Source organism: Tachyglossus aculeatus, chromosome X1, assembly GCF_015852505.1.
Source record: "Tachyglossus aculeatus isolate mTacAcu1 chromosome X1, mTacAcu1.pri, whole genome shotgun sequence".
Classification (NCBI taxonomy): domain Eukaryota; kingdom Metazoa; phylum Chordata; class Mammalia; order Monotremata; family Tachyglossidae; genus Tachyglossus; species Tachyglossus aculeatus.
The window spans coordinates 51239599-51264979 of record NC_052101.1 but is presented as its reverse complement, the minus strand read 5'-3'; the positions used below and the strand labels follow the sequence as shown (position 1 = coordinate 51264979).

Here is a 25381-nt window from a genome sequence, read left to right as displayed (position 1 = left end):
TTTAGGGCTTGGCTTTCTCTCATGCCAGCCTGGGCAAGATTCAGAATTAGGAACAAACACCAAGGGGAGGCTGACCTCTGGAGGTGTAAGTACTTTTATGTGTGGGGAAGAAGAAGATTCCTACTCCCCTGTTCTCCTCCTCAACCCCCTTTCCAGATCCCTGCAGTCCTCCAGCCCCAACTCCCAGGGAAATATAGCCAGTTGGGGTTCAGGACTGGCCAAAGGAGGGTCTGGTAGAAGGCTGGGCAGGAGGTGAGGGCTGAAGGCGGAGGGGAGGTGGTGCAGTCATTTCCCTGTCGAACCGTGGGCCTGTCTACTTTGGCCTTACCAGGAAGAAGACTGGAACACGTGTACTAAACTGATTTAAAGGCTTGGTGTGTGACCTTAGACAAGTCAATTAACCTCTCTGTGCCTCAGTTACCTAATCTTTAAAATGGGGATGAAGTCAGGGACCCCCATGTGGTTCATGGACTGTGTCCAACCTGATTACCTTGTATCTAGCCCAGCTCTTTGAACAGTGCCTGGAACATATTAAGTGCTTAACAAATACAATAAAAAAAGAGGAAGGTGAACAAGCAGGCTCTGTTTAAAAAACACCACATTTTCGTGAGGCCCCAGGAAGCCTGCTCTCTCTGGGAGAAAATTCAGGTGAGAGGGGAAGAAAGGAAAAAGGGAGGGAAGACAGGAAAAAGAGAGCTACAGAGAGTGAGAGACCTAAAGAGAGGCAGAGGGTTAGAGATAGAGAATAGAGAGAAGGACAGAGACACAGAATGAAACAGAAAGAAACAGAACAGAGATGAGCAGAGAGAGAGGCACCAGAGCAAGGAGAGGGACTGGTAAATAGAGAAGGGGGAGAGAAGAGAGTCACAATGAGACAGAGATACTGAGAGTGACAGGATCAGAGAGATAGAGACAGGCTGATCAAACAGAGAGCCTCAATGAGACAGAGACATTGAAACTGAGAGGGACAGAAGGGAAGACAGAGAGAGAGGGTCAGAGAGATAGAGAGACAGGCAGAGAGAACAGAGAGCCACAGTAAGATGGAGAAAGACAGAGCCAGAGACAAAGAAAAGAGGAGGGTGAAGAAGAGATGGCCATGGGCCAGTGAAACAGGTGAGATTGTCTAATCCAATTGTATTATGTCTACTACAATGATTAGCATAATATTCGGTACATACTAAGTGCTTAACAAATAACATTATTGTGATCATTATTATTATAATTGCTCAGTAGAGGGCTCCTCACACAGTAAGTGCTAAATTACTGCTGTTGCTGTTGATGCTGCTGATGATAGGTGGATGGATGTTGGTGACCCAGGGCCCGGTGGAAAGAGGTTCAATGGAGAGACTGTCCATTCAATGGAGAGACTGTCAGTGGAGAGACTGCATTGGTACCAAACTTGGCTGGGCAACAGGTCTGGGAGTGAACTGGCCTGATTTGGCTCCAGGAGGAGGTGAAGTTGAAGCTGACTGATGACTGATCCAAACTCTTATGACAGTAGCTTTGAAGATTTCTTTTGATCTGCTACTCACGGGACCTTTCTTGTTTCACCAAGCTCCTCCCAAAACAGAAACCCATTGGGGAAGCCACCCTCCCTCTGTCCCTCCTACTCCCTGACCCCAACACACAGCCACAACCCCAAATGACTTCTGAGGGCAACAGGAATTTTATGGCAGAGTGGGGCAGCCCCCATTCCCCGACCCCACCTTAAACCCACTTCCTGGACAAAACCTGCTGGTTTTTACTGCCAGGGTTTCTGACTTCTTGTACTGTTCCTAGTTTTCGATGTCATTTGGATTATAGTCTCACTGTGGTATGGATCTGCCCCCCTGGGCCTAGATTGGATGCTCCCTGTGGGCCAGGACTGTGTCTGGACTGATTTTCTCATATCTACCCAATTTCTTCAGAATGTCTTCCTCAATTAATTCACAGCACCTAAGATTCTTCAACCCCATGCCCACCCTTAGGAATAATAATGGTGTTGTACCACCTACCAAGAAATGCACTTAGAGCTAGGGAAGATCCAAGATAATTACACTGGACACAGTCCCTGTCCCACATGGGGCTCACAGTCCAAGTTATAGGGAGAAAAGGAATTAAGTCCCCATTTTACAGATGAGGAAAGTGAGGTGCAGAGAAATTGTGACTTGCTCAAGGTCACACAGCAGGCAAGTGGTAGATTTAGGATTAGAAGCCAAGTCCTCTGACTCTGAGGCCTATGCTCTTTCCACTTGGCCACACTGTTGCCCTTAGTACTTATATTTTCATACTTATCATCAGGAACTATATACGTCCATATACTCAAGTACACATTCAGTTTTTCAGCTAATTTCACCCTGATATGCTTGTGTCATTCCCTTTCAATTAATCAATAAGTAGTATGTTTAGAATGCATACTGTGCATTAAACACTGTAATAAATGGCTGAAAAAGTATAATACAGTTAGCAGACAGGATCCCTACTCTCAAGGTGCTTACTGGGACAAACAGATGCTAAAATAAATTCATTCATTCATTCATTCAATCGTATTTATTGAGCATTAACTGTGTGCAGAGCACTGTACTAAGCACTTGGAAGAGTACAAAATAACTAAGTGAGTAGGCATGTTTCCTGCCCGCAGGGAGCTTACAGTGCAGTGGGTGAGACCAACATTAATATGTCTATAAATTATGGGTATGTACATAAGGGCTGTGGGGCTGACAAAACAATCCAAGTGCAAGGGTGACGCAGAAGGGATAGGGAGTAGAGGAAATGAGGTCTTAGTCTGGGAAGGCCTCTAGGAAGGAAGGAAAGAAGGGAGGGAGGAAGTGAAGGCAGGAAGTGGGGGAGGAAGGAAGGAAGGGAGAGAGGGAGGAAGGAAGGAAGGAAGGAAGTTCCACACACTGTAAGCAGTCAGTAAATACTATTGGATGGTTGATTGATTGATTGGCCCACAGGTCAAAGAGCTCAAAGTTCAGTGTGGAGTCCGCATTACCAACTATGTTATATTGTACTCTCACAAATGCTTAATACAGTGCTCTGCAGACAGTAAGCACTCAATCAATATGATTGATTGATTGGTGCCCAGGCCTCGATGGAAATCAGTTCACAGGTCCAGGAGAACTGCATCTCTTCAACTTCCCCTCTGACTTCCATCTTGTTTGTTTTTCTGGAACATCGTGAGTGGGGAGTGCAAAGGAGGAGGGCAGATTATGACACTGGCTGTGAACTGCAGGAGAACTCTGTTCTCTGAGACAAGTGACATGAAGCAGTATAGCCTAGTGGATAGAGTGTGAGCCTGGGAATCAGAAGAACCTGCGTTCTAATTCGGGCTCTGTCACTTGTCTGCTGGGTGACCCTGGGCAAGTCACTTCACTTCTCTGGGCCTTAGTTCCCTTATCTGTTAAATGGACATTTAGACTGTGAGCCCTTTGCAGGTCAGGGACTGTGTCCAACCCGATTACCTTGTTTATACCCCAGCTCTTAGTACAGTGCCTGGCACATAGCAAGTGCTTAACAAATACCATAAAAAAAGGGGATGAGTTGGTGATGAGATGGGAAATGGTCAGGCTGGCAGGAGAAGGAGGGGGATTGTAGAGAAGGATGGAAATCTTCCAGGCTGGATTAAGGCACGCAAGTAAATCTCCTGGTCTCTAGTCACCAGAAGAGCGTGATCTAATAATGGAAAATCAAAATATCATCATCCCCTGAATCTGCATGGCACTGCTTATTTTTCTAAAGCCTTTTCCTGTAAGGGCGGGAAAACAAGGATCTCATCCCGATTTTACCACTGAAGAAATTGAAGCTCAGAGAGGATGAGCTATTTATTTATCAAGTTCACACAGCAGGCCACTGGAAGAGCCAGGACAAGAACCTGGGTTTTTTTTCCTCCTAGCCTTGTTCTCTCCCCACTAGGCCAGTTTGTCCCAAGCAGGATGGGCTTCAAAACAACCCAAGCCAAGGGACCACCCTCTTCCGAGTGGCCTCTGGGCCCACTGGAAGCAGTTAGTTGTGTGGCCAGCACTGGCAGTCTCCTTCCGGTTCCACCCCGGGCCTCCCTGAGCAGGTCACAGGCCACTTCTGGCCCCATCCTGGGTCAGAGCGAGTGAGCGGGCAGGTGAGCTGACTGAGCCCAGACACTTCACTGGCTGGATGCTGCTGCCCAGCTTGAAGCCTTTCCTGCTCCAGCTCCAAAGCCTTTACCGAACTGGAGAAATATGTGTTTTCGGCTCTGCGTGCCAGCTCCTCTGGAGGGAGCGGGGAGGGCGTGAGGGGGAGGGTGCTTAATCTTTTCAAGACTCTCTGGAAGAGAGCTGCAAAAAGAGATCATGTGGCCCATGCTGCTGTGGACCAGCAGACCCTGCTGCTCCCCTGTAATGATGGCCCGGGCTCTGGCGTTGGGGGGTGCGAGGCTGCTCCCTCAGTGCAGTGGGGAGAGGACAGGGGACCCCTGGGGAAAGAGTTGCCTGCCCACCACTGGCCTCTTCCTCGCTCCAGTGACCGCTCCCACCCCCCAGGCCCAACTTCGTTTATTCATTCAATCATATTTATTGAGCAGTGTTCAGAGCACTGTACTAAGCACTTGGGAGAGTATGATACAACAATAAACAGACACCGGGACGACAGTGGCCATACTTGTTTCTTGATCCTCCCTCCCTCTCCCCTTCCCCCCAAATAAAATTGTTTCCTGCCACAAGTTTTTGTTACGGTGCTTCATTTAGGCAGTCAGGTTTCAGGGAGGTTGAATGACACAGGACAGGAGCAAGGGGAAGGATTGGCAGGAGCTGGTGAGTGGGCAGTGCGGGGCCCTGGAGCCCAGCGTCAGCTCCTGCCCTAAGAGCCAGGCACAAAAGGGGCTTATGGAGAACAGCTGGGGCTCCAGACCTGTCCATTTTACTGAAGCAGTATGACTTTGCGGAAAGAGCATGGGCATCAAAGATCCTGGGTTCTAAACCCACTTCTGCCACTTGCCTCCTGTGTGACCTTGTACTTCCCAAGCGCTTAGTACTGTGCTCTGCACATAGTAAATGCTCAATAAATATGATTGAATGAATGAATGAAGTCATTTAACTTATCCATGCCTCAGTTTCCTCATCTCTAAAATGGAGATTCAGTACCTGCACTCCTTCCCGTTTGTTCTGTGAATGCTGTGTGGGATAGAGACTGTGTCTAACCCAAATATCTTATATTTACCTCAGCACATAGGTACAATGCTTTGACACATAGCAAGCACTTAACAAATAACATTATTATTATTATTAGTAGTAGTAGTAATAATGGTAATAGAGAAGCAGCATGGCTCAGTGGAAAGAGCAATCAGTGGAAAGAGCACGGGCTTTGGAGTCAGAGGTCATGGGTTCAGATTCCGGCTCCACCAATTCTCAGCTGTGTGACTTAGGGCAAGTCACTTATCTTCTCTGTGCCTCAGTTACTTCATTTGTAAAATGGAGATTAAGACTGTGAGCCCCCTGTGGCACAACCCGATCACCTTGTAACCTCCCCAGCACTTAGAACAGTGCTTTGCACATAGTAAGCACTCAATAAATGCCATCATTATCATTATTATTAATAGTACTACTAGTATCATTGTTATTATCTGGCTACAGCTTGAGTACTGACTTCTGAGAGTACCCTATGCCCACAGGCACCCACTGCTGCTGCCCTGCCTGCCCCAGCCCTGGCAGCCCTGGCGAGGAGTTGGTGGCTGAGGGGACTCAGTACTAGCACTTTTGAGCCCAAAGCAGCCCACCTTCCTAGGGTGAGTCTGGGGCAGGGGCTGAGGGGTGAGGAGAGGAGCATGGCTCAGTACTCATGACTCAGCCAGTTTAGGCTACTGGAAAAGAGACAGTGGGGGGCAGAGATGGGGAAGGCCCCGCAGGGTGGGGAACTCTCCAGCCGCACTGACAGGGGGAAAGAGGAGGCTTGGGCGTTGCCCTTCCTCGGGGTTGACTGGTGTCTCCCACCCCTTTTAGAAGTTTCTGGAAAGACAATGACTGGTGCCTCCCTCTCACAGGTGCAGAAGAGGTTGAGCCGGGAATTCGGGTCACCTCCTGATGTGTATAGGAGCCAAACTGATCCCTAGTTCCCCTCCCACCCTTCCCAACTTGGCATCTACACCACCTGGCCAGCCCTGGTGGGTGGCCAGGTGCCCAAGACCCAAGGCTGGGGTGAGCAGCCTGGGCATACCTTCACATATGCAGCAAGCCACATGATATCATCAGGTCACATGGAAGGAGGACTGCCAATTGGGCTTTTGCATCAGGGCAGCCAAATATCTGAAGCTGATCTGCCCTCACCTTCACCCCACTTCACCTGTGCCTTGGCGATGCTCAGCAATGGAGAAGATTTCTGCTACTGTGCCAGGCTCTATGAAAAATGCTGGAGCAATCAGTCGATCGATTGGTTCATGTTTGTTCAGTGAATGCCACTGATAGGTCGATCGATTGATTGTCCAGTCAGTGGCCCTCATGTTGAATGTTCCCTGTCCTTAAAGAGCCCACAATCTAAGGAGGACATAAGCTAACAAAACGTATTTGCAGAGTGTAACCAGGAGGAAAAAAACATTGGTTCTCCACGACATCTCTCCATCTGAACAGCTAACACATTGCTCCATTCATTCATTCATTCAATCGTATTTATTGAGCGCTTACTGTGTGCAGAGCACTGTACTAAGCGCTTGGGAAGTACAAGTTGGCAACATATAGAGACAGTCCCTACCCAACAACGGGCTCACAGTCTAAGTCCAGGCACTTATCCTATCCCACCTTGACTACTGCATCAACCTCCTCACTGGCTTCTCTGTCTCCTGTCTCTCTCCACTCCAGTCCATACTTCACTCTGCTGCCAGGATCAGTACTGTGCACTGATTCCAGCCCATGCTTCATAAATACTGTTACATGCAGTGGTCCCTTTGGGTCCTGCACTTAAAAAAACCTTCATGTACACTTCTCAATATTACAATAAACAGACACATTCCCTGCCCACAAAGAGCTTAATTAGCTGAATATTCATTTTTTTTATATCCATCTCTAGATATAGCCTAAAATGATTACTACATTTCAGGCAGAATCTATTTTAGGTGACAACTAAGATAGGCCCACACATGGAACATGAATCAAATAAAGACTTCTTTTTATGTAATAATAATAATGTTGGTATTAAGCGCTTACTATGTGCCAAGCACTGCTGTAAGTGCTGGGATAGATACAAGGTAATCAGGTTGTCCCACGTGGGGCTCACAGTCTTCATCCCCATTTTACAGATGAGGTAACTGAGGAAGTCATGCCTACAGTTAATATCCCACTAGGGCCAAAGAAATGAAAATCCAGAAAATATGGATTGTTCTTGTTCTGAATTATCCAGATAGTTGCCTTAGTTTTCTTATTTCACTTTCCTAATACAACCCTGGCCATTCTGAAAATCCACCTAATGATGTTCCTAATGGAGTGTCATTATTATTGAAATGGAAAGGATACAACACCTGTTGCTAAGTACTGAACTAGACCAGACCAAACTCAGCCACAGCCTAGGGTTAATGTCTGTCTTCCCCCAAAGACTGTAAGGTCCATGTGGGCAGGGAACATGTCCACCAACTCTTGAATTGTATTCTCCCAAACACTTAGTACAGTGCTCTGCACACAATAATTCTTAATGATTTTTTTATGGTATTTGTCACTCCATGTCAAGGACTGTTCTAAGCACTGGGGTAGATACAAGTTAATCAGGCCTAATACAGTCCCTGTCCCACATGGGCCACACAGTCTAAGTAAGGGAGAACAGGTATTGAATCCCCATTTTGCAGTTGAGGAAACTGAGGCACAGAGAAGTGAGTTGCCTAAAGTCACCCAGCAGGCAAGTGGCAGAATTGGGATTGGAACCCAGGTCCTCGGGCTCCCAGGCCCATGCTTTATCCAGTAGGCCAGGCTGTTTCCCAATCAATTGATTGACTGATTCCTGTCACTGGGGCCAGATTCTCACTTCTGGGAAATGCCCCCTATCAAACCCAGGAGATCCCAAGAGCAGAGACCCCGGCTGCTTTTGGGATCCCCATTAACGGAAGCAGGTGAAGTTTGGTTGGTAGGAGCGGTTGCTTGTCAAATCTTCTCTGTGTTTTCCCACCCGTCTTGCCTGGAGCCAATCAGATGTCCTCGCTTTGGTGGTAAGGGTTTTCCTAAACTCATGCTTCCGCTGCAAGTCAGAGTTTCTCCGTTGACGCCTGAGGCCACTGGTGACCTGCATGAGAACTTTCACTTCCCCATCCAGATGTGTTGCAGAAGAGTTTCGCCATCCACACCCTCCTCCCCCAGAACGAGGCAGGCTGAGGTGGGGGATTGTCTGGGCCATCACCTTCTGAGTGGCTTGAGAGAGAGGTTGAGGTCCAGACCCCCACACCCACAAAATCTTATGTGATACCAGTTCTGGCCCAGGCAGGAAACCTCCTGCCAGTCCCTGGGAGTCTCATGGGCTGGAGGCACAGGTGACGTTGGCAGGTCTGAAGCTAACCATAGGGAGAAGAAGCTTTGCACGAGTCCATTAACTTGAGGAGCCAGGAATCACCTGGGCAATGGCTGTCCAGATTTTTCCTCCTGTGGGAGGCATCTCCTGCTTTGATCTCTCTTGAGATTCACAAGCCAAAGTGAACAGAGCCACGTAAAGGGAAATCCACTCCCATTACACTGCTACAGAAGTAACTGTGCTGTTGGGCTTTACACAAAGGAGCAACCCCTAGAGGAAAACCCTCTGGCAACATTCTGTGTCCAATTAATAATATTAATTATGGCATTAAGTGCTTGCTCTGCTCCAAGCATTGTGCTAGAAACATGATAATCAGATCGGACCCAATCCCTGCCTTACTTGGGAGGACCTGGGTTCTAGTCCCGGCTCCACTGCTTATCTGCTGTGTGATCTCGGGCAACTCACTGAACTTCTCTGGGCCTATGGTACCTCATTTGTAAAATGGGGATTAAGACTGTGAGCCCCATGTGGGACATGGCCAGGGTCCAACCTGATGATCTTGTATCTGCCCCAGAGTTTAGTACAGTGCCTGGCAAGTAGTAAGCACTTAACAAATACCATTAAAAAACAGAAAACAAAAATCCAGGCATCTCATCTCCACTTTCCAGATGAGGAAATTGAGGCCTAGGTCAAGCACTAGACCAGTGTCAAGTTGGGACTAGAACTTGATTTCACCAGCTCCTAGTCCCATGCTCCTTCTTCCAGGCCATGGTGCTTCTCTGACAGGATGAGGAAAACCTAGCAGAGAATGATGGAAAGGCTTGGCTTACTGAAACTAGGGAAAAAAGGCAAGGAGTTGGGATTGAAGAAGGGAACCTGAGGGGAGGACTAGTAAGTCTTCGGTGAGCGGCTGGACTATTAAAAGTCTTTTCGTCTGTGAAGGTCCGTTCTCGTCTGTGAAGGTCCATTCTTGACCATTCTGACCTGTCACTTGCATGCTTTGTGGGCCCAAACAACTGCTGGCCTATAAATGTTCCATCTCATCCCAGATACGATTCACATCACACACATGATTCACACCATATTTTTCTCTGATTTTATTATTACAAACAATGGTTTTCCACACTTCTCTCTCAGAGGATCTTTGCACAAACAACGACCTTTTATCTCTGGTAAGAAATGACATAGAAACGTCCCAACCCAAAGCATTCACCACACACAAGAAACCAAATCATAGCTTATATCATGCAGTTTCTCTAATTGAAACAGATTTTTCAAAACACAGACCTCACACCTCAGAGGAGCCTCACCAAAACAAGAAAGATGTGAAACATTATTCTGAAACATTATTCAGAATCTGCAGTTAAGTGTCATGAATTTGAGCTTTCCTCCTGGCTATGGTTTCCCTTGTGAAATGTATATAAAACAACCATTTCCAGGAAAATGAGTAATATCACACACACACACATCCCCCCCCCCCCCACACACACACCCACACACCCATCCCCCCCCTCCCTTTTTGGTCATCATCTTTCTTTAGATGGAGCCCACAGAGGTTGAAGTGTGATATTTGGATTGGGTAAAATTCAGTATCTTCAGCCAACCAATTCTAACTGTGATCGAAAGTATTCACTGTCTGTCCATTCACCCAGCTGCTCTGCAGGTTATGGTTTCATCCTCTCTAGCAACCTCTGATAGGCTGGAGCTGAAAGAGAAGGGGAAGAGAAACACACTTATCAATGGACAGTGCAGAAGAGTATATATCTATCCAGGGACCTACTTTTCTTGTTTTCAGCTTCCTCCTCCACATAAAGTGCAGATACGAGAATACTACCACTCTCCTCTTCTTCCGGGCAAAATCGATTGGACTCCCCTGGCTTTTGGGAATTTCCAACAAGCCCCCTTGTAGCCAGCCGCCCCATGCTACAAGCCTTAAACATGAATCTTCCATCATGTTAGCCTTTTGGGCTGAAGGATTTGGAAATCTGTTTGGCAAGAGGCTGCAGTTTGCATGTCTCAGAAGAGATTAATCAGCATGCATGTGCCCTGTTCTGGCCTGTTAATAGGCCACTGTTGAAGTCAGTGATATCTGAACTGGCAGCCTAAGGTAATAAGGCAGGAGATCCACAGCTGAACTGACTGAAAAGCATTAGAGATTTTCCAGAAATCAATGAAATAAAAATTCCATAACTTACCCAGTCGTATAGATCTTTGGGAAGCCTGTAAGAAAATCAAAGGCATAGTGTTTTAGAGGGAAGATAACCCCCATGCTTATCTTTGATTGGGTATTAAAACCTTCCCTACCCCTATCTAAATAACACAGCAGGTGAGTGTGGATTATGCACGGTCTGAAGAGAGACTGGGAAAAATGTGCATAATTGGAACAGACAGAAAGTTCAACAACCTCATTCAACAGGTTTTCTCCAAATGGTTAAGAAAAAGCAAAATTTGAATTTTGCCTCCTGCCATTGTCTCTGTCCTTTTCTGAGGACGGTAAACAATGACCAAAAACAAGGTAGGAGTGGGGAAGTGAAGGAGGAGGAGGAGGAAGAGACAGGGTTAATCCATAAAGGCAGGGATTAGTCCCTGCTGGGTGTCTGGAAGTTGGAAGGACTAAGTATTTGTCCAGCCGGGATAGTGCAGGGGAAATTCCAGGGAAAATCTCCTTTTGGGTCCCCTGTATTTCAAATTAGAATCTTCTTGTGAGAGCACCCTGGCACTTCTCACCAGTGGAAGTTGAAGAGAAAGGGAAATCTTTCAAGCAACCAGAGCCCTTCATCATCCACAGTATTTTCTGATGCCTTCGGTGTGCAGAGTGTGGTGTTGGGTGCTTGTGAGACATATAGAAGCAGTACGAGGCATTGCCCTTTAGGTGCTTACCATCAAACTGGGAAGGCTAGCCAATATAAATGGATGCCTATACAATAGTTAAATGAGCCTGACAGTAGATGTAAACAAGAAATACAGAGGGATAAAAAAACAAATCCCACCCCAAATAACCAATGTATAATAGGATTGTTGTGGTGCTGAGGGGAGGCGATGCGCAGGGGAATTAATCAGGGAATGCTTCCTGGAGGAAGTGATAGTTTAGAAGGGTTTAAAAGGAGGGAAGGGATAGATAGTGTTCCTGGAAGGGGGAAAGGCATGAGCAGTGGATCGGAGATGGGAAAGTTGCAAAAGAGGCAGGGCTAGGTGGTTTGCTTGGGAGGAGTGACAAGCCCAAGAGGGTTTTATCATCCTGATCATAATCACCAGCACCTACTGGGTGCGACTGTGAGAGGGGTACTGTACTGGACATATACAGGGTGTGGAGTACTACACTGAGCACCCACTGGATTCATAGTGCTCTCCTGGGTGCTTGGGAGTCTACCCTGGAGGAGTTTACAGGCTAGTGCAGGAGACAAGCAGCCTCAGATGGTCCAATGTACAGTAGGTTAAAGAGTAACAGAATCAATACAAGTCATCGTTACAGTGCTCTGCAAATAGTAAGCACTCAATAGAATTGATTGATTGATTGAAGGCACAAGGATGGAAATCATCACATGCCAAACAAACAGATATCAATCAATCGATGGAATTTATTGACGGCTTACTAGGTGCAGAGCACTCCACATCCAGGCCAAGATAGTTGATGGAATGAGAATCCTGGGGCAGTGATGACAAGTCAGGGGAGACCTTCTGGAGGAGGGGGCTTTTTGAGAAAGGCATTGAAGGTGCAGAGAGATGTGGTTTGGTGGATTTAATTGTGGGAGGTGACTTGAGGCCAAAGAGGGGAGAGACTGGAGGTGGGAAGACCGGTAAGGAGGCTGATATGGTAATCCAGCTGGGAGGGAAGAGGATTTGAATAGATATAGAGGTTGTAAGAGTAGAGAGGAAGGGGCGTATCTGTGAAATGTTACCGAGGATGGAGCAGCAGAATTTGGAGAAAGACTGAAGGAGAGATGAAAATGAAGGGAAGGGTTAGGAGGGAAGATTAGGAATTGAAGCTAGGCTCAGAATGTTGTGAAAAAGGAAACTGACATTGCTGGAAAGAAATGGGGGTGCAATGTGCATTGCCCATTAGTGAAGCTGCTGATGCACTGAAATGGATTACTGGGGAAGCTCGTGTCTCCCCCTTACTAGAACATTTTAAACGTAGACTAGAGCTGTTTGGGTGCCTTTAAAATGTAGCCCTGCAGGGAGGCAAGAGTCACTTCCAGCCCTCAGATTCCCAGAATAGGGTGTGCGCCCACCCCATTCCTGATACCTGCCACTAAAACTGGGTGAGAGGATTGAAAAGGGAGGCATTGCCCAAGAAGGAGAGCCACCAAAACTCACTTTGGAATACGCGGATGCCTGTTTGAAGATTTCCAGTGCCGAGTCTGCAAGCTCATCACCCCTTTCCTGGGGTCTGTTGGCTAAACACACAAGATTATGTTTAAATGGATTTCTTCCCCTTCCTGCTTGAGTTAGTTACAACTGGTCCTTGGATGCTCCAACCTGCTGGAGTCTCCAGTGGGAATGTTTTCCAGCCACTCTGCCCTGAAGGTGCAGGGGAACCTGGATGGGGGTGTCCGGCTCATCCAGGGAGCCAAATATTTATATTATTATTGTATTTATTCCAGGTTTCCTCTGGGCCAAGCACTGTGCTAAAGGCTGGAATAGATGCAAAAGCTCATTGTGGGCAGGGACTGTCTCTATTTGTTGCTACATTGTACTTGCCAAGCGCTTAGTATAGTACTCTGCACACAGTAAGCGCTCAATAAATACAATTGAATGTATAAGTGAATAACTGGATCGCACCCAGTCCTGACCCACTTGGGTCTCACAATCTAAAGAGTAGGAAGAGCAGATAGTTTATCCCCATTTTGCAGATGAGGGAACTGAGACTCAGAAGGTTTGAGCAACTTGCTCAAGGCCACACAGCAGGACAGTGGCATAGCTGAGATGAGAATCCGGCTCTCCTGTCTCCCAGCCCTGTACTCCTTCTACCGTGTCAGGCCACAGACTTCGTGTATGAACCATGCTGATTGAATACACGGCTCCATTTCCAAACAGACAACTATGCGGCTGGTGAGAACTTGGCTGAAGGAGAGCATGCTATAATTTGGTTGATGTGAATGGAATCAATCGATCAGTAATATTGATTGAGGGGTTACTGTATGCAGAGCACCATACTAAGCCCTTTGGACAATACGTGATTCCTGCCTTCGAGAAGTTTAAAGTCTAGGGGGATTCTCTCTGTCTTCTCAGACCCAACAGAGAAACAACAAAGGACTGAAGACTGTGTCACTGATTTAATTGTACTGTAGCTAATCCAGTACTTAATACAGTGCTTAGCACATAGTAAGCACTTAACAAACAAATAATAATACAATTATTACTGTTATCATTATTTATTGGGAAAGATGAGGTGAAGATGACTGCACCTGTTTGCTTTATATCATTGGTTTTAGTTGCCAAGACCAGGGTGGGATTAGATACTAGAACATTCTGTGCAATTATCTCCCATGTTTCTTTAAGGGCAGGCAGTTTAATTCTTTGGATTTCTATAGCACCTCTTCTAGGAACCTTAAATCCCAGTTAGCTCCTTCAACCACCTACTATTCCTATAAATAAGGAACAACTGAGGCCCAGAGAGGATAAGTAGCTTACCCAAGGCCACAAAGCAAATAAGAAGATTGGGCCTACAGACCAAATTTTCTGGCTCCTAGTCAAGTGGTATTCCCAGCAGTCTTCCCTATTCTATTTATCTTCCAAAGCGCAAGGGCTCAGGGCCAAAGCCTTGTCTTACCTGGAGGTTGTAAAACACTGTTGATGGCATAGATCACCCCATTCGTGGCCATAATGTCAGTCTCAACAACCGGCTCTTTGTTGATGTTCACAATGCTGTTTTTCTGGGAGAAGACAATGAAAAGCAATCAGAAAATACAGAACTAATGATTCCTTCACCTGGATCCCCATTCCTCTAACCAAATAGAGCCGACTTTCAATTTCATTTCAGCTCAAACATTTTCTCTCTCTCGAGTTTTTTTACATCCATTTACTCACTAAACTTTTAGAATTCACCAGAAGAAAGGGAGACTTGCCACCATCTTAAGTCCCTTGAAAGGGTGAGAGGCAAGACAAAACCAGTTTTCTGTTCTCCACTCCGGGGAGATAACTTTGCAAAACACATTTAAATGGAAACAGGAACCTAAATTCTGCATTGCTAAATTAACAGCTACTTGGGTTCCTCTTCTGTGGAAGAGGCCCAAAGGGAGTTTTGGCACGGGGATTGGCTGCTTCTGGTCTTTTTCCAGAAGCTCAGCTTTTTCTAGTCATCATTTAAGAATTCGGGAAAACTGGGCTATTTTCATTTTGAGGAGCTGGAGTTAGCCATTTCAAATCTGCCTCCTTGGGGCCAATGGCCTTCTGAAAACATTTTGCAGTTCAAAACTGCCAGCCCCTCAAAGTTTCTATGGCCCCACTAAACTGCTGGTGCTAGACAGAATTGCTTAGACAGAGCATGTGCATATTTATCAACTGGACTGATGAACTGTGGTATTTCTTGTCATTATTTGTTGTCATAAAAGGAAGAGCTTACACTATGAACCCAATGTGGGTCAGGGACTGTGACCACCCTGATTATCTTGATTCTATCCAGTGCTAAACAAATACCACAACTATTATTGTTATGAGTTAATCAGATTGAACATAGACCCTTTCCCACATGGGTCTCATGATCTAAGAGACGGGGAGAGAAGGCTAGCTTATCCCCACCTTTACAGATGGCAAGGCTAAGGCCAGAGAAGTCCAGTGACTTGGTCAAGGTTGCAGAGTTGGACTAGAACCTGGATCTCCTGGCTCTAAATCGTGTGCTCCTTCTACTAGGCCACACTGCTTCCCTTGCTGAACAAGACCCCAGTCAATTAATCGATGTTATATACTGAACCCTTACTTTGAACGGAGCACTGTACTAAGATCCCAAAGCACAGAAAATCCCAGTTCCTCAGGGGAGAGCACTCACCGAGCTGACTTCCAGCTTGTCCCCTTGCAGGGATTTTAACCTCACCAGGGCCCCAACTGCACCGCTCACCAAGATCTCATCCCCAACGTGGTATTTCAGGACACTGGCAAGCTCCTTGGTGTTTCCTGGAAGGATAGAGACATATGCAGTAAAACAAGAGGTGACGATGTCGCTTCTTGTTTTGCTGCTTTCTGTTCCTGAACTACGAGAGCAAGAACCAGCCGAAGGGCCAAACGTTAGCGGGATCCCTGCCTGCTCTCCTAGAATAAATGGTCCAGACTGCCCGTTCCTTCTGACTGGTTTATCCTGATGGCTGGAATGGTCTGCCTTTTACCCTCTTACAGGTCTGCCCCCAAGGCTATCATGGACTCATTCGGTAACATCTGAATACAGATGGAGAGAGTCTCAGCTGGCAAAGATATATTCTGTGTCTCAGTTTCATGAGCTGCAAAATAGGATTCCAGACACTAATGGGGGCATGAGGGTGTCAGTGTCTGAAGAGCACATTGAGTTGTTTGAAAAAGAAATGTGGGCATCACTATTATTTGCAAGGATTTTCCTGAGTGAGCATCTTATGGTGATGATGATGACAAAGATAAGGATGATAATGATGATGAGATTTCTTGTTGTAAACAACAGTTGAGCTTGGTCCAGGCTCAGAGATTCTGGAATTGAGTACCTGTGTGAAGGAACTGATTATAGTGCTAAGGCCTTGGGCAACCCCATTAGCACTCAGGACAGAGCAGATGAAGTAGCCTCTACACTTTCTTCAAAAGTTCATCCTCACCCAGAGAAGTCCCCAAGGGCGTTCTGAGAATTGACAGCCCTGCTAGATCTGTCCCTTTCAGAGTCCTTCTGACCCAACAAGATTTGAGTTAAACCTGTCAATATGGCCATCTCATCCAGGTGGAGCGATAAAGAGGACGGAGATGCGATTCTCTTGGCACAGGGAAGTCATTAGGTCATACATGCTATGAGTATGACTCCCATTTCACTGAGCTAAATATTTGCTTGGAAAGTCAGTGACATTTCCACACACCCCATCTGGGGTGTTTCATCACCCAATCAGCTACAAATAGTTGCAAAATAGTAGTAAAAGATTTACACACATTCTCCTCATGTCCATTTGCCGTCTTGGACTGTGGTTTTCTAAACTATGCAATTAAGAGGATAAACAGCTGGTCTTTGCAGAGGCTGTAAAATTGGAAAGCCAGGAGGGCCATGGGTAACCCCTGTAATTCTCCAAGTCACGCAGCCCCGGATTCTTTCCAAGCCATGTCAACGTCTGAATCATGAGAGAACTTTCTATGGCATGGGGAAAATCTGTCGGTGAACACGTTCATATCTCGAATCCTTCCATTTTTTGACTCACTGGCTGCTCTATGGTCTCCATTTAAGTGTAAGAGCCCTGTGGGCAGGGAACATGCCTTGTGCACCTGTGGTACTTTCCCAAGCACTGAGTACAGTGCACTGCACTCAGTAAATGCCATTGCTACTACTGAGTTTGCTGGTCTCTCCTTTAGCTGTAACCTCCTCCACCATATTTACTATTCTATTTATTTTGTTAATGATGTGCATCTAGCTTTATTTTTATTTATTCTGGTGACTTGACACCTGTCCAGATGTTTTGTTTTGTTGTCTGTCTCCCCCTTCTAGACTGTGAGCCCGTTGTTGGGTAGGGACCTTCTCTGTATGTTGCCAATTTGTACTTCCCAAGCGCTTAGTACAGTGCTCTGCACACAGTAAGCACTCAATAAATACGATTGAATGAATGAATGAATGAATAGACCCTTTAGCTTTGCTTCAGTGCCCTTGTCAGAGATGCAGGAGGCAGGGGGGCCTGGGATATGTGTCCACATTGAAGACAGGGAATATTGAGGCATGCCCAGGGATAAAGGGCATTTTCAATGTCAGACAGGAGCCCCGCTCTCATCTCCACCACCAATGTCCAATTCAATCCAACTAAACGTGCCATAGGACCCAATCTCATTTTTCCTGCTACTTTTCCAGGATAACTGAGATGTGGTGAATTCCCAGACTGGGTCCACATTCAGAGGCAAATGGAAGTGGGCTGGGAGGAGCTGGGTCTGACCCAGGGAAAAGGCTGAATGTTACTTTTGGAAGATGGAACTTATGGTGGGTAGGAACTCCATAAGGGCTGCAGAGTAAATTCTAATAGGATCATTTTTTTTCTGATGATCTCATTGGGTCACCAACCGAATGCAAAAGATGTTCGACAAACTGTACTAGCGATTCACACCAGGGACAGACTCCAAAGAGTTAGCTGAGTCACAAACAGGTGACTATAATGATGATAATAAAAATAATAACGGTATTTGTTAAGTGCTTACTATGTGCCAGACACTGTTCTAAATTCTGGGGTAGATATTAGATAATGGGATTTCCACTTACACACTGGAGAGGATCGGAGAATGAGGTGGGTATTTGGAATTATCGCCACCTCCATCATCAATAGCATTTGCCAGGTGTCTACCATTTGCAGAGCATAGTAATAATAATAATAATTTTGGTATTTGTTAAGCACTTACTATGTGCAAAACACTGTTCTAAGCGCCGGGCAGGATTCACGGTGGTCAGGTTGTCCCATGTGGGGCTCACAATCTTAATCCTCATTTTACAGAGGAGGTAACTGAGGCACAGAGAAGTTAAATGACTTGCCCAAAGTCACACAGCTGACAAGTGGCAGAGCCAGGATTTGAACCCATGACCTCTGGCTCCTAAGCCCATGCTCCTTCCACTGGGCCATGCTGCTTCTCCTACTTAGGGCCTGCTGGGTGCAGAGCACTGTACTGGTCACCTACTTTGTACAGAGTGCTATTTTGAGCACTTACTGTGGGAAGAGCACTCAATTGGGCACATACCAGTTGCAAAACCCAATATTGAGTGCCAACTGTGTGCAGAGCATTGTACTGGGCACTTACCATGTACAAAATGCTGTTCTGATCACCTAGTCAGGGCAGAGCACTGCACTAGTTTCTTGGGAATCTACAATAGATGAAAAAGACACACAACTCCTGGCCTTGAAGGCTAAAACTCGATCTCTGGAAAATATTTAAGGCTTGGGTAACATGGTCCTGGTGAGAGGCGGGGAACAGATCAGGTGGTCCCTGAGACCCCCCTTCCAAATGAAGAGCCTATAGGCCTTACCCACATGGTGAACACTCATGTCTTGAGGGATTCAAATGCTAATTTGAAATGTTTTTGCAAAGGCAAGACTCTTCCCCCAACCAAGGCCTACAATGACATCACTTACACATGGACATGTGGGGACCACATTGCCCAACTATCAACATTTTGCTGACCTGGTGACGAGGAGGAAAATGATGATCAAAAAGTTCTGCTACTCAGAGGGATCAGAAGAAGTTTGTCACGGGAAGACCCAGGCGGCAGATTTCAGAACTAGGGAAATGGGATGGGGGAGATGGGGGCCGGCCCAGAGGCAGGGGATGGGCTAGAAGAGCAGTGTTCTCCAGATAGATGGTCAGTTCTTCTAGAATGCAGGGGGGTTCTGAAGAACCCCACTGTACTTTCTTGAAAATCCATCATATACCTGCTGTGACCAAACCTGGGCACACACTCACAACTATTTCTTGACATCACAACACTCCAAACATTTCTTGACAGGGAAGCAGCATGGCCTAGTGGAAAGAGCACAGGCCTGGGTACTAATCCTGACACCGCCACTTGTCTGCTGTGTGACCTTGAGCAAGTCACTTCATTTAGTTCCCTCTACCTCAGTTCCCTCCTCTGTAAAACGGAAATTAAGACTGAATTTATATGTGACAGGGACTCTGTCCAACTTGATTATCTTGTATCTACCCCAGCGCTTAGTTCAGTGCCTGGCATATAGTAAGTGCTTAAGAAATACCATTAAAAAATCCTTGTATCATGCTGCAGGATGCACTATAGGAAGGCAGATGTGACAGACATATTCTTTTGGAAGAACGCTCGCTAATTTCCCCAACAGTGCTCTGCCCAAAATTCACAGTGAAAATGCGCACTATAGAAAACCAGACTGCACTAACTATGACTTATAAGTAAAATCATGAGAGGCTAGCATAAAGGGATCAGAGGATCCTGCATTCTCTTTCTGACTGATCCATTCTATCTCTTGGTCCCTCAGCCTACCTAACTGGGAAACGAGTACATGCTGCCTTGCTCAGAACCAGTCAGCAACTGACTGGGAAAAGCCCTGCCCTATGTGTGGGAAGGAGTTCGACACCCCCTGACATTCTTGTGGGAATTACTGGACTGAGATAGGGCTCAGTCCCTTGGGCCTTCTGGAAACATAGCTCTAGACATGCAGCAGTTAGGTTTGCCATTACCCATGAGTTTATTCAGTTCTCCAGGAGGCAAGGCCCGGAAGGCTTCGTTTGTGGGAGCGAAGACGGTGAAGGCCCCTTCTCGGTTCAGCGTCTCAGTCAGTCCCGCAGACTGAATGGCGGCCACAAGCATGCTGCGAAGACAGAGGAGAACATGACGTTAACCTAGGCCGATCCTCCCCCTCCCTCCCCAGAGCACCACACCACCAAAATTCATCTGCAGTGGTTGTGGAAAACAGCGTGGCCCGGGCAAGGGAAAGCCCCTACCTACCATTTCCATTGTTCTCCCTGCTCTCTCCAATTCTTCTCCAGAGCAGGGAACCATGGGGACCATCTCTCCCTGTCCTCATACTCAGAAGAGTATGATGAGCAGTGAGGAGCAGATAAGCAGCAGAGAGGGAAAGGAAGGAGCCAGGGACAAAGCTGGAATATCGAGTTTTAATCCCTGCAGGGGTACGGCAAGCCAATCCCATGCTCCAGACTATTAGGGCCTTAGAAACAGAGGAGGGCTGAAGCAGTAATGAAACTTATATGATTAGAGGATATGAATTTGAGGAAGTTTTTTTCTTACACTTTGGTTCCTAGGATACAAGGCAAATGCATTTTACAAAATGACTCTTCTTGGTACTAAAAAATTGGAGCAAATTTTCCTATTTTGCCAACTAATAAGTTAGTAAGGAGGTTAAAAGCATGGGAATCTTGCTACAAAATGGCAGATAATTAGGGCCTTATGCTCTCAGATTTGAGGCCCTGAGGCTTAGTGAAAATGGCGTGGGACAGGAAGCCGGATCCCACCTCTATCACTGGCTTGCTGCGTGACCTTGAGCAAGCTTCTTTCCCTCTCTGGGCCTTGGTTTCATTATCTGCAAAATAGGGATGAGATACTGCTCTCCATCCATCATAGAGTGAGAGCCCCAACTGGAACAGAGACAGTGCCTGATCTGACTATCTGTGTCCACCCCAGCACTTAGTCCTGTGCTTGGCACCTAGTAGGTGCTTAATCAATCCCATAATAATAATCAGGTGTGGTTCATTCCTTCCTGTTAGTAATTAAGGTCCTGCTTATGGTGGGGCAGGGAGGGGCTCATTCTTCAATCTCACTCTCAGATTAGCTGGAGCATCAACTCTTCCCTGACTTCCCCAGGATGGGATTCTGTTCCTGTCCACCTGTGAGCTCGAAGAAGGCTGGGATGCAGGCTGAGGGTCACACCCTGGAACAAGACCCCAACCCTGAGCCCCAAACCAGGCTCAGGGTGGAGGATCTCAGCCAGGAGACATACCTGAAGCGGTTGTCCCCCTTCAGCATGTCCATGATGGTCCCCATGGGGGGAGACAACATCCTGTCCACAGTGAACAAAGTGCCAAATCGTCCTCTCTTGTCATGGGCTGCAATGCAGCTGTTCTCAATGCACAGGTTCTGTGCAGGGGATAGCAGACAGACACAAGGACAGGACTGTTTATCACAACACTCTTGGGAACTTCACCTCCAGGCCAGAGTGATCAGGAAAACCATCACAAACCACTGGGAGGCCACGCTGACTCTCAGTGATAAACAGACTCTGTTTTCTAAGACAAATTGACTAAAAATGCCCTTTTTGGGGTTCCAGTGCTCAGCATAGTGCTTGGCACACAGTATGTGCTTAATCAACACCGTTGGTATTTTCATTCCCTGCTCAGGGAAAGTCCAACAGTAGGATGCCAGCATTCCTTTAAACTGTAAGCTCCTTGTCAGCAAGGAAAATGTCTATTAACTTTATTATGTTGTACTCACCCAAGGCCTTAATACAATAAGTTCCCAATAAATACCATTGATTGATTGATTGATTCTTAGGATCAGCCTGGTCTTACAGGCGCTAACGGCATTTGATGTGTTAGCCAGCTAATGAGATTGGGGTTTGCTCCTCATACTTCAGGCTGCAGTTCAGCATGGTTGTCTGAAAAATGGTTCTCTGGGAATTGGATGGTTTCTTGGTGTAAATTTTCAGGTAATTTGAGAATCACAGTGATTGACAGCTGCTCTCTGGCAGTGCTGGTGGGGGTATGGGGAGGGAGCTCAGGATGGAAAAGCAGGGAATGCTGTCTGCCCATCACAATGAGCTGGTTGCCAGGATCCTGAGGTGGACTTAGGACTGGACTAGATACTCTCCGTCCATCACAGTTTGTGTGCTTTTGATATCCTTCATATGGTCAAAAAAAAAAATCGCACTGGCCCAACCAACATTTCAGTGGTAAATAAAAGATTAGAGTGAAGATGGTTGGACAGTTACACAACACATCATACCATGTGAAATTCAAGAGGGTTACGTGTGACAAGAAATCTGCATTATCTGATCCTTTTTCTGAAAACTTCTTAATGGTCATTAGCACCCCTCAGAGAAGCATTTTCAAATTGCTGCAAAGGTAGTTTCTAGTAAAGAATTAATTTCAAATGGCGACAGTTGGTTTCTTTTTCAAAGCTAATGATTACTGATAACATCGCCATGGGATCAGGCCATCTGGCTTGAAACAGGTTGTACAAAGCATTCCTGAATAGAGTTGTAAAATACAACCATGTTATGATAACCATATTCTTCTATTCTTCCATCACATTCTATCCAAATTGGGCTCATAAATGTTGCATTCTGGCAGGAATACCAGTATGTGATTCCTTTTCCACTTGCTTGACTCACCCATTGTTAACATTCATTTGATACCTAGGGCCAAATACAGATTCAGGACCCTAATGGCTTTTCCAAATCAAAAACAAGGTTCAAAAACTTTTCCTGGACTGGCATGGCCCTCTGGACCTCTGGTAAGAAAAAAATGATATCAAGGAACATTTGGTTGCCGCAAAATAACTTTCTGTACATTCATATTATAAATTTTCTTTTATGGAATCATGTGGTCAGGGACTGTGTCTACCAACTTAGTATATTATATTTTCCCAAGCATCTAGTGCAGTGCTCTGCACATAGTAAATGTTCAATAAATACCAATGATTGGTGGGCTCTCACAGGGAGGCAGCAAGGCCTAATCTAATGAAAAGACCTGGAGGTCTTGGAGTCAAGAGACCCAGGTTTGAGGCCCAGCTCTGCCACTGGCCTGCTGCGTACCTTGGACAAGTCACTTCACCTCTCTGTTAAAAGAAAATGGAGATAAACAGTCCTGTGAGGGACAGGTACTGTGTCTGAATCTACAGTCTTCTATCTACCCCAGTGCTTAGCACAAAGTAGGTGCTTAATAAGTGCCACGCTTAATATTATTAAGTCATGCCCCTGCCTCCAAGCATGACTATTTTAAACTGATCCCAGGGGCAAACCTGTTCCAGGTCCGAGCCAACTGTTTTGCAATTTGCCAATCTTGGTTAAAAATTAATATCCATCACTGGAAAAGCCCTCCAAAAATTCCTTGGCTTGCTTTTTCTGGAAAGAGCATTGTTTCCCACAAGTAAACTTAACTTACATTACGATAGACAAAAACTCTCAGCTTCTTGCCACCCAGCGTGTCCAGAATCTGTCCATGATAGAGGTGTTTGGAGGCCAGCTGATCCTTAATAATGTGATTCAGAAGCAAATTCTTTGTGTTGCCGTCGATGCGAGGAGTTCCATCTGTAATGCAATGTTCATTAGGACTCGGTGGGGCGTTTTGCTGCCAAGAACAAAGGGCTGTGAGTGGGCAGATTCAGTGCGACAGTCCTACCTACTGAACCTTTCAAAGCCAATCACCACTCATTCCTCCACGAGCCCTCAGGAGCAGGAAGCTGAGCTGCAGCTCTGAGCAGGGAATCGAGCCTCTTCGGGGAAGCCATGTTGGCAATCGAGAGTGATTCGTTAGTGAAAAATAGAGGGGATTGGGAGGCAGATGAGACCGGGAACTTGGCTGTGCTTCTCGGGGACTCCGCTCTGCAGCTGCGTCTCAACAAAATTTACTCTGCCACACATTTCTCCAAAGACACCATCCTCCATAGTGGGGGCGGGAAAATGCAGACCACCTAGACCACCAAATGAGACCCTTGATCGCTCCTGTTACCTGTATTAATGGTGGTCTTGATTAAACCCTTACTCTGGCCAAGCAGTGTGCTGAGCGCTGAGGTGAATACAATGTAATTGAATTAGATACAGTTCCTGTTCCAAATTGGGTTAGCAGTCTAAGAGGTAGGGAGGATGGTTATCTTGTCCCCATTTTATAGCTAAGGAAACTGAGTCCCAGATAGTTTAAATGACTTGCCCAAGGTCGCACTGCAGGCCAGTGACAGAGCTGGGACTAGAACCTGGGCCTGTAACTTCAAATCCTGTGATCCTTATCTTCTCCTCAAGTCATAATTCTCCAACTACCTGTTCAGTACTTTTATGCCAACTACACACTTGGGTACTTACACCCACCCAAAACCCTCCTATGCATACTGGCTTGCTCTTGTATTTACGGACCAGCTCGTAAACATAACCCCTTCTCTTTCTTCTTATCTTTGGAATTATTTCAGTGTCTGTCTCCCACTGCTAGACTGTAAGCTCCCTGAGGGTAGGGATCATGTCTACTATCTCTATTGCACTTTCCCAAAAATTTAGTACAGTGCTCTGAACACAGCAGATATGGGAAGCAGCATCCAGTGGCTGCCTGTCAACCTACGCATCAAGCAAAAACTCCTCACTCTCGGCTTCAAGGCTCTCCATCACCTCACCCCCTCCTACCTCACCTCCCTTCTCTCCTTCTACAGCCCAGCCTGCACCCTCCGCTCCTCTGCCGCTAACCTCCTCATTGTGCCTCGTTCTCGCCTGTCCCGCCGTCGAACCCTGGCCCATGTCCTCCCCCTGGCCTGGAATGCCCTCCCTCCACACATCCGCCAAGCTAGCGCTCTTCCTCCCTTCAAAGCCCTACTGAGAGCTCACCTCCTCCAGAAGGCCTTCCCAGACTGAGCCCCCTTTTTCCTCTCCTCCTCCCCACCCCCCCACCCTACCTCCTTCCCCTCCCCACAGCACGTGTATCTATATTTGTACAGATTTATTACTCTATTTATTTTACTTGTACATATTTACTATTCTATTTATTTTGTTAATGTATAATGTTATTTTGTTTTGTTACTTTGTTATTCTATTATTTTGTTTAGCTTTAATTCTATTTGTTCTGACGACTTGACTCCTGTCCACATGTTTTATTTTGTTGTCTGTCTCCCCCTTCTAGACTGTGAGCCCGTTGTTGGGTAGGGACCGTCTCTATATGTTGCCAACTTGTACTTCCCAAGTGCTTAGTACAGTGCTCTGCACACAGTAAGCGCTTGATAAATATGATTGAATGAATGAATGAATAGAGCACAGGCCTGGGAGTCAGAAGGTCATGGGTTCTAATCCCAGTTCTGCCAGTTGTCTGTTGTGTGGCCTTGGGCAACTCTCTTCACTTGTCTGGGCCTCAGTTACCTCATCTATAAAATGGGGACTAAGATGTGAGCCCTATGTGGGACAGGGACTGTGTCCAACCCGATTTGCTTTTATCCACCCCTGCGCTTAGTACAGTGTCTGGCACTAAATGAGCTCTTAACAAATGCCATTATTATTATTCGATAATTATGGTATTTGTTAATCATTTACTATGTGCCAAGCAGAGTACTGAGCATTGGGATAGATAACAGATCATCAGGTTGGAC

At 46.3% G+C, this 25381-nt stretch overlaps 1 protein-coding gene across 1 annotated transcript in view; it reads right to left on the bottom strand.

The window, feature by feature from the left end:
- Positions 1-9944: 9944 nt before the first annotated feature.
- Positions 9945-25381, bottom strand: part of TGFBI (transforming growth factor beta induced) — a 46694-nt gene continuing 31257 nt past the window's right edge. Inside the window, exons 10-17 of the mRNA XM_038740430.1 lie at positions 23206-23351; positions 21045-21181; positions 19768-19898; positions 15422-15546; positions 14207-14309; positions 12751-12830; positions 10629-10653; positions 9945-10138 (exon numbers count right to left, since the gene is read on the bottom strand). Of these exons, the coding sequence (XP_038596358.1) occupies positions 10098-10138; positions 10629-10653; positions 12751-12830; positions 14207-14309; positions 15422-15546; positions 19768-19898; positions 21045-21181; positions 23206-23351 (788 nt within the window). The 3' untranslated portion in view covers positions 9945-10097. The remainder of the gene's footprint in view (positions 10139-10628; positions 10654-12750; positions 12831-14206; positions 14310-15421; positions 15547-19767; positions 19899-21044; positions 21182-23205; positions 23352-25381) is intronic.